Below are 10,088 nucleotides of genomic sequence, written 5' to 3'. Positions count from 1 at the left end.
TACTTTAAATTATGTTTTTTTCAAAAATTTTTATACATAGGGGTATTTTGGTAAATACAAAGGTATTTTTAAAAATTGTTAAAAAAATAAATTTTTGATATTATAATTTAATTATTTATTTATCTAAATAATTTAAATTAAGTTTTTCAAATTTTTATATGTAGGCGTATTTTGGTAAATACAAAGGTATTTTTAAAAATTGTAAAAAAATAAATTTTGATATTATTAATTAATTATTTATTTATCTAAATACTTTAAATTATGTTTTTTTCAAAAATTTTTATACATAGAGGTATTTTTAGTAAATACAAAGTTATTTTTAAAAAAATTGTGAAAAATTAATTTTTTTAATATTATAATTTAATTATTTATTTATCTAAATAATTTAAATTATATTTTTTTCAAAAATTTTTATATGTAAGGGTATTTTTGGTAAATTTGATATATTCTTGAGGGTGATTATGACTAACCAGACATGGTATTGAAAGATTCTGAGTAATATAAATTTTCAACCGAAACGTAGTAATTTCATGACATATAACATTTCCGATCAGCATTCTGGCTGATACTCATTCTTATGATAATATATCATTACTGTGAACCAAACGCCCCCTGAAAGGTAGGCGTTGAAACAAAGCAAGGAACTAGATTCTACAGCAATGACACAGGGACTCAACGCAGACAAAAAGAACATGATATTTGTCCATAGCACACTGACTTTACGGTAGTACAAAACAGTTTGTCATAAGAATCTCGGGGAAAGGGTTAAGTTAACTATGGAGATGGTCATGGTCTTGGTGGTGGATGTATGAGATCAAGAGATGAAGAAGGTGGGCAAGTACGAGGTTGGCCGGACCATTGGTGAAGGCACCTTCTCCAAGGTCAAGTTCGCTCGCAACATGGATACCGGTGATACCGTCGCCATGAAAGTCCTCGCCAGAACCACCATCCTCAAGCACCGAATGGTCAACCAGGTCTCTCTTTCTTTCTTTTCTGCTTTTTCTCTGTTTTTCAATTCCATTCTCATCATCAATTTTCATGTTTTTGGCACGAATTTGGGCTCTTTAGCATTTAACTGAAGGAAAAAAGAATGAAAGGAGAAATTTTGCAGTTTCTAGTGTTTTTTTGTTGTTCTTTTGTTTGTTTCTTGTTGTTTGCTTATAAGAAGTTCATAAATGGCTTTTTGTTGTGTTTTTTTAATGTCTCTAATGTTGAATTCTTGTTTGTCAGATTAAGAGGAGATATCAATAATGAAGATTGTCAGGCATCCCAATATAGTCAGGTTGCATGAGGTATGTACCTTGAGTTCTTATTTGAATTGTTTTAGATCTAACTGTGGAATGGAAGATAATGATCTTTCTCATGGTGGAGAATTCATTGAATGTATTAGGTTCTTGCTGGCGAGATGAAGATATACATCATTCTAGAATTTGTTACAGGAGGAGAGCTATTTGACAAGATTGTAAGTGAACCTTTTTCTTTTTTTTTCTGTAAAACAAATTGCTTTTGGTTGTACGGTTTAAAGTTTTGATATTTAACTAGTGTTATATGCGGTTCATACATAGTATTCTTGGGTTAATGAAGCTTACAAACACAGGCTCAACAAGGAAAACTCCATGAAAATGAATCTAGGAAGTACTTTCAGCAACTCATTGATGCTGTTGACTATTGTCATAGCAAGGGAGTCTACCATAGGGACCTGAAGGTGTGCTATGCTCCAAGCTTGTTCAAGCTATTGTTTTTTTCAAACAGTGTGTTTGGTTACTGGATTTGAAACCCAAGTATCTTGAAATCCCTCATTTGGATTGAAAAATTAGGATTTCATTGCATCTCCAAAATATTGCCAGCCAAACACCACCTAACATTCCTGCTCCATCCTCTAATATTGTGATTCCTGTGCAGCCAGAAAATCTTCTTCTTGATTCACGAGGAAACTTGAAAGTTTCAGATTTTTGGTCTTAGTGCATTGTCCCAACAGGTATTACCGTGAAGAACCTTATATATTTTTAGAAAAGCAACTCCAATTTGTCTCTGACTTCATGCCTTGATTTACTATCTTTTGATTGGTTGCAGGGAGTTGATCTTCTTCATACAACATGTGGAACTCCAAACTACCTGGCTCCAGAGGTAACAACTTGAAGATGGAAGGACCCCATAACTTGACCGAGCTGCCCACATTTGGCTAGAACTTGTGGTTTCCTTGATTTATTCATCATTCATTTCTCCACCTAATAAATAAATTTACTCAAGCAAAAATTTTGTCAAATACATAAATGTTTCCATAGTATTGTATAAGTAGAACATTATTAGATGACTGTGAGACATTTTTATTCTTTTTGTTATTTTTTTAACCAAAAACCTGTGTGTATTCTATTCTTCAGTGATTTTTTTCCATATTCATTTTTGATAAGTGTATATTGAAAAGAAGTCTGTGGTGAGACCAGGATCTTTACTTAAAATTCTCAGTCATGAATATTAATATGACATTAGAAATGGACACTTGTAAGTTCTTACTAATTATCACTGTTGGAGGGCACATTTCTTGGCCTACTTGCTATTATTGTGGTTGCTGCATTTACCTATTTTTCGACTTTCTCTTGTGTATTCAGGTACTAAGCCATCAAGGGTATGATGGGTCAGCGGCGGATATTTGGTCATGTGGAGTCATCCTGTATGTTTTAATGGCTGGTTTCCTTCCCTTTGATGAGATTGATCTTCCAACACTTTACAGGAAGGTACTTTTTATCTGTGTTTTTGTTGCTCTTTGTAAACTGCTCATTTTCTCAAATGTGATAGCAGCAGTACTATTATCACTGTCTTCATTTTCCTATTTCGGATTCTACTTTTTATAATAATTTCATAGACATCATTTACTTCCCACCTTACTTTTGACATGCCTCTGTCAGTTTAGAGTAAAAATGTCTGTGTTGTGAGAGGATGGTGATTCTGTGAGCATTGGAACTAATTGATTCAGACTTTCAAGGCAGGCTTATACATTTTGCATCATGCTGTATGAACTCACAATCTTTGCTATATCATATAAGCCCATTATTGTGTACAAATACAGTTCATACACCTTGGAATTACATATTACTTGCTTATTGTAGTCCAAAGCGTTTCTTTGCCTGTGTTTGTGTTGTGAGCAGAGTACTGTTTTCTGTTTTGCAGATAAACGCAGCAGAGTTTTCCTATCCATCATGGTTCTCTGCGGATGCCAAATCGTTGATCAGCAGAATACTTGATCCAAATCCTAAAACTGTAAGATAGCTTAAAGAAGATATCTATGCTTAGGATGAACAGCAGTAATTGGTTGGTTATTTTCATGAGTAGCACTAATTAGTGGTTGGTTGCCATATGTAGGATGCATAATTTTGTTGGATTTCAGGACTTTCCGGTGTTTCTAATCTGAGATTATATGCATTGTACTAGTTTTTTTGTTCAATTTATCTGATTATATGCTATATGACCTTGTCTGCTAGCAGATATCTTGCTTTGTTTTTCAATAAAAACATTAAATAAATCAACTTGTTCTCTATTTTTTTGGATGACACTTTGATATGTGCTAATTAAGGGTGTAGTACATTTTGTATTTTTATTTCAGTGAAATATTCATAAAGGTTGTATCAGTTAAAATCAGAAATCCGACTCATTGCAACACTTGATGATTTAAAATTATGTATGCATGTGGTGGCTATAATTCAGAATCAAAATCTACATAATGATTTCTGTAGTGTTTGTATATTTTTACAAATTGATTTTAAAAGCCATTTCATCATTGAATATCACAAAGAATTTCTGTAACTGCTGCATTTGTAAGCAAATATATTGGGTACAAAGTCTGAAATTGCATTGGTTTTGAAATCATTAAAATATGTGTAATTGAAGGAACTTTCATACTTGATCTATGGTTTATTATTGTACAGCACATTCTCAGGTTTCATTTATTAGTTTTACAAGACCGCAAGCCTATATGTGAATGGTTTTGGAAATAAATATAAGCCTGATGGTTCATGTGACAAAATCAAAGGCCAATTTGTTAGTTAAGGTGGATTATGTTCACACTTCAAAGTGACAAGAAATTTTAAAGGGAAGCAAACCTGGTTTACTACTGAGTCATGTCTTACCGCAAAAATCATTAAACCAGTTTCATTTATAGCTTTTATTTATGGCATAGCACCATTTGATCTGAACACTTTATAATTCAAATTTGAATATGAGCATTAGGCGGTTTTTCTGATTCATGAGATCTCTTTAATGATGCAAAGATATTTTTACTGTGGAACATGTTTGCATTTTATTATTTCTATGAAGTCTTATTATCGATTTCAGCGTATTCGCATTGAAGAAATAAAAGAGTCACCCCTGGTTCAGCCAAAAATTATGTTGCTGTTGAGCATCGGGAAGAAGAAGAAGTTAATCTGGATGATGTTAATGCTGTTTTCAATGATATTAAGGTTAGTAAACAATTTGGACATGCTTTCGTTGGTCTAAGAGATAGTTGTCCATTTCTGTATATGACATTTTCACTGGTTAGTGTGTGATGAAATGTTTTAGTTTGTGGTTTATTATATTCTTGGGTGCACTTGAGCAACGTCAGTCTTTATAACGCAGCCTTTTAAATCCATGCTTGTTGCAGGATCAGTATGTGTCCGATAATGAAGAAGACAATGATGGAAGACCTCTCCTAATGAATGCCTTTGAGATGATTACTCTATCGCAAGGGCTGAACCTTTTCAGTTTTATTTGACAGACGGCAGGTATGTCCCACCAATTTATATCTAATGGCCTTGGCCTACCATAGTTTCTGTATCCTCTTAGTTAGTGGCTATATAGCCTGTGATTCTATTGCTAGAATAGCATATCTTGCTTTTGCTGTGATTTTTGTTGTTTGTTATGTTTTGATCCATTAGTTTTATGGGGATTTGACAAATCTGTATTTTTGTTGAGTTGTGCCGTGTTTTGCAAAAGAGGTTTTTACATAATAACCAAGTTTTCTTATTTGAAAAGTAATTATATGCATCTATGTTCATTGGGCTCAATAATTTGGAGATTGAAATGTCATTACTTTCATGAACTGAACCAGTAGAAATTTTATATAATTATTGCTACTAAGATGTTTTTTTTTAAAGCAAACCTTTATTAATTCAGTAGACAGAATGTTTTAAAAAAAATGACCTGTTTATAAGCTAGCCACCATCATATTGGTGTCAATCGAACACTAGTCTGTAGACGTTGAGATTTTTGATCTTGGTTCATATTGATATCTACATCTTCATCAAATTATAGAAACATGCAAAGGAGTAGTAAACCAATATTTATTATGAGCCCAACCACCTTGAGAGGAATGCAAAACGAGTAGCTCCGACAGGAACTAGTCTGAACCTTGTGGTGCAAAATAATGCTTCCACTTTGCCTTCGTCGTGGACAGTTAATTGGTTCCTGCCAAAGTTAGCATACATGATTTTTAAGCAGTAAGTTTCCTTTGCCACTATCTTTTAGCTGATCGAATGTTTGACCTAGCATACCCTCAAAAGTTGTCTAATTCAAAGGCCGGTGTGGTTGTTTTGAGGGCTGATATTATGACTTGCTGAAAAAGAAATTTAGATCCTCATATGGCGCATTCTGCCTTAATGTTGGTCAAAAACTTCAATATTTTCTGTTCTTCTAAGAAATCATTTTGCTGCCTGAACTTGGATGGTCTGTGTTATGTACATGTTATTATCACTAAAACTTTTCAAACTTGACTCTGAAACTTTTGTTTTTTTCTTCTTTTTCTCCTCAAATTATTTTGTTTTTATTTGTACTTGTTATTTTTTTGGGTATGTGTGTAAAGAGGCCTTGCCAATAAGACAAAAATGTTTTTGTTTGTTTGACATGCATCTGAGGCTTAGGGGTTCCTGCGTAATTGTAGCAGTTAAATTGCAAAATGACAATGGGCCAGAAATCTTTGCCAAATTGACCTGCTTGGCTTTGTTTTCTTCTGCTATATGATGGGGAAATCAATGCAGCTAAGAAAGAATTCATCTTCATTCAGTTGATTTACATTTTATTAGCTTGATTTAGGTCCTGGCATCAGATTTGGACTTATTCTTGCTTTTTAGTTGGAAGATTTAGGCCCGAGACATTCATTATAGCCTTTTTGTCAGCTTTTGGTTTTTGACTTGATCTTGCCTTTTTCTTGAATAATTAGACTTCTAAATCTGATAAAGTCTAAGACCTTGCTTTTACTCTTTTTGTACAGGATTATGTGAAACGTCAAACCCCGTTTTGTCTCACGCAAACCGGCAAAGTCCATCACATCAACTATTGAAATGGTTGCAAAGTCCATGGGTTTCAAGGTCCATTCTAGAAATTACAAGGTAATAATATCATCAACAAGGTTGTTTGATCATTTTTAGTTATAATTGTGACAACTACCTATTCTATTAAAGGTTCACTTCAAATGAGTTTTGGCCATTACCTTTTCTTTCAATATTCACTTTTGATTAGCATCCTTTCATTAAAGGAAAATTGACTATCACCATAAATTAAATTAGTGAACATTGATAATTAATTAGGAAAGTATTATTTTAAATGTAAACTATTGTTGTTCATTATTACTATTTAAGTCAAATTTTGGTCTGAGTTTTGATAAAACTTTTCATTAAAAAACAAAACCTCCTAACACCCTCTTAGTTTGTTTTCCTTCACATAGATATCTACGGTAGATGCTGACAATGGTATGCCTTTCTATGAGTTTGAGATTAAAATGATATGATGATACGGAGATGAATAATATTGTCTCTATATTACTTTTTAACAATATCCTTTTTTCTGCAGATGAGACTTGAAGGAGTATCTACAAATAAGACCGGCCAGTTTGTTGTTGTGCTGGAGGTAACTTCAACTGCTCATTTACTAATCATTCCAAAAAGAAAGCATGACTTCTCTTGGTTCACACCAAGTTAATTATTGGCAGGTTTTTGAAGTGGCACCTTCACTCTTTATGGTGGATGTAAGGAAGGCTGCTGGGAATACTCTGGAATATCACAAGGTTAACTGACAACTTTTCAAACCTGTGATTGTCTAGTGTTGTTCTTGATTTTGATTGAACAAGCTGTTCCAAATTCAAAGTTCCTTGACTACCGCACAGGATTAAAATCAATAGATGACCTATTCATGGAAATAGTTGTTTTACTAATAAATCAGATTTCGATGTAAAACTGTGACTGTTTCAGAATTAAATAAGCTAACTAATCGATTATTTTGCAGTTCTATAAGAACTTGCGCAGCAAACTAGAAGACATCATCTGGAAACCAGCAGAGGCCACTGATAGTCCTACGCTTACAAGAACACCTACTTTCTGATCGGAGATTTGAAATTTATAGGCTATTTTTTTGCCATTGCTGGCACTGTATTGGCTGAAATATTGTGTGCTTATGTGTAGTTTGTTATTACAATGACGTGACTTGACTGATGTTGTGAAAGCTATGTTTAACTGAAATTGTATATGTAGGAGAAAATAACAAATGGCTAATGTAAAAAGAATACAATACATACGGAAGATGTATCAGGCCTTATATTTTGATTTGTTAGCATACAGTGAACCTCTCACGAATGATGCTGTATAACTTAGAGTAGGGCTTGTGCATCATCTTCCCATTAAGGTATGGTATAACGCCCGAATGATTTCTCATTTTTTCTTCTTTTTGTGCTTTATCTTTCAAAAATCCTCATTGGGCTCTTCTACTCTTAAAAATAGGGTCCACTTAGTCTCTCATGTTTGGTTTTTCTAATCTCAATCCATCTACTGAAAATCGTACTGAAATAGTTGGGTCATTTTGCAGTAGAGAGGACTAAGTGAGCTATTTTTCAGAGAGGAGGAGACTAGTTGGGAGCATGAGTGAGAGGGCCCAAAAAGAGAGAAAAGTAGAGGGACCAATTCGGGTATTATACCTTAAGGTATCTTCTCCATTCTGCTCTTCTCTTGCTTGCTATGGTAGGTTCTTTGGATCGGAGGGCTTTGGTTTTGGTTCAAGGGGATATTCTTGAGAAGCATTATACTTTAGTGGCAAACTTTTTCCACCTCACAGGCGTCTTGGTATGGCGGCTAGGGTTTTCTTTAATGAAAATCGAGACGAGAAAGTAGAAGAAAAGTTGAAGGAGAAGAGGAAAAGGGATTAGAGAATGAAGAGAGAGAGAGAGAGAGAGAAGGGTAAAAAGGGGAAGGTGAATGATAGGTTGCTGCCTCATTATTCGCTCATTTCATATATATATATATATATATATATATATATATATATATATCTATATCTTTTCATGAATAACAACCTCTTGCAAAGGTGTCTTGTGCTTCACGCTATGAAATACTAATGGCTAAGGTTTACAATCATCTGATATACTGATTACAAGATAATCCTCCAATAATCATCCCACAATAAAAGTCATCAAACCGTAACTATTAGCCGTCCCATTGACCATGTCCTTTTGACCCTTGACCCCTACATTAGCCGTCCCTTCGGAATTTGACTTGTCCTTAAGTTGAAAATGAGGAAAATTTTGGTGCAAAATCTTGTGTAGTGATCAGTAGCATCGGTGGCCGAATGATTCTCCCATTGCACTAGGTATTACCGAGCTGGTTGACCTCGCAGTAAGATCAAATGGGAATGTAGGATAGCCATATTGGTTGAAAGACCGGTTGATTCTCCTTGAACTCGCTCGCCAGTGGAAGTTGTTGGACTGTGGGATCGCCTCGGCAAAGTTTGAGCTTGGAGATGTGAAACACGTCTCGCAATCGAGTCGAGTCTAGGAGTTCAAGACGGTATGCAATCGAACCACCCTCTCCGAATTTGAAAGGCCCAAAGAAGCGCTTGGAAAGCTTTATGGGAAGGTCTGTCAGAGCGAGCATACCAATGACAATAGGGCTGAAGTTTTATAGAGACACAGCCACCAAAGTGAAAAGTAGCATTGGCATCTGCCTAATTCTTCATGCGCTGTTGGGCACGAAGGAGGTTGTCCCTGAGAGTAGCCATAACTCTAGTACGGTCAAAGAGGAGACTGTGAACGGCCTCTATAGTAGTGTCTGTTCCCATATAGTCCAGCATGGTAGGTAGCGCGTAGTCGTAGGCCGCTTCATATGGTGACATCCTCGGATGGCGGGAATGCTAAAGTCGTGTTGTAAAAGCCATTCAACCCATGTGCGAGGAGATGATACCATTGCTTTGGATGGTCACCGGTGAAGCAACGGAGATAATCCTCAAGGTACCTATTCACGATTGCATTTACCCATCTGATTGCGGGTGATAGGTGCTACTCATCGAGAGTTGGGTACCTATGATCGTAATAAATCCTTCGGAACTGGTCGATTAACAAGGGTCTTTGTCGCATCGGTAGAAAGCGGAACATCGTGAAGCCGGGTAATATCTCGCACGAAGACTTCAGCTAATTGAAAGGCTGTAAATTGAAATGGCAATGCAGAGAAAAAGGCCTGTTTTGATAACCGATCCACTACAACCAGAATAACTAATTTTCCAGTAGAATTAGGAAGGCGCGTGATGAAATCGAGGGACAGTGACTCCCATATTTTACCAAGTATCGGGAGAGGTTGTAACAAGCCCCTATGGAGCTCGGTTAAAAGGCTTCACTGTTTGACAGACCCCGCAAGTTGCCACGAACTCTCACACCTACTATTTGAGTGAGGGCCAGAAAAATATACCTGCAATATGGTGATAAGTCCAACGGGCACCCAGCGAGCCTCCATGTGGATATTATGGAATTTAGATATCAATAGATGTGGCAGATGGACCATTAGAGGGAACCATGATACGCCTTTGAATAGCACCACTTGATCTCCGAGTAGCATAATCTGGATAGTCTCGAAGGATCGTTTGCGAATGGAGTGTAACAAAGAATTTAAAGTAGAATCCTCACGATAAGTACGCTGCGAGAGCTTGCCATAATGCTCGGAAGAGGGCGAGTAACGAGGAGAATTGCCAATTGAGGTGTCTCATCCTCGTCGACCATGATAAAAACATTAGCGGCCCATTAGTTGCCATCGGTTTTGTAAAACAATATCAAATTCAAAGTCCAGAAGTTTAGTGATCCATTT

The 10,088-nt window shown here is 35.7% G+C and overlaps 1 protein-coding gene across 1 annotated transcript; it reads left to right on the top strand.

Moving 5' to 3' along the window:
• Positions 1–705: 705 nt before the first annotated feature.
• Positions 706–7,582, top strand: LOC120251799 (CBL-interacting protein kinase 24-like). Its single transcript, XM_039260452.1, is given in 18 exon segments — positions 706–974; positions 1,239–1,292; positions 1,391–1,462; positions 1,598–1,705; positions 1,903–1,950; positions 1,952–1,978; positions 2,074–2,127; positions 2,610–2,735; positions 3,169–3,258; positions 4,330–4,371; positions 4,374–4,454; positions 4,637–4,732; positions 4,734–4,757; positions 6,242–6,262; positions 6,264–6,359; positions 6,820–6,876; positions 6,959–7,033; positions 7,252–7,582. Coding segments are annotated over 18 exon segments (1,320 nt in total). The 5' UTR covers positions 706–821; the 3' UTR covers positions 7,348–7,582.
• The last annotated feature ends 2,506 nt before the right edge of the window (positions 7,583–10,088 follow it).

The sequence above is a fragment of the Dioscorea cayenensis genome, chromosome 20 (genome assembly GCF_009730915.1).
Source record: "Dioscorea cayenensis subsp. rotundata cultivar TDr96_F1 chromosome 20, TDr96_F1_v2_PseudoChromosome.rev07_lg8_w22 25.fasta, whole genome shotgun sequence".
NCBI classification, from domain to species: Eukaryota; Viridiplantae; Streptophyta; class Magnoliopsida; order Dioscoreales; family Dioscoreaceae; genus Dioscorea; species Dioscorea cayenensis.
The sequence above is the reverse complement of the archived record's forward strand: the minus strand, read 5'-3'. Positions and strand labels throughout refer to the sequence as shown.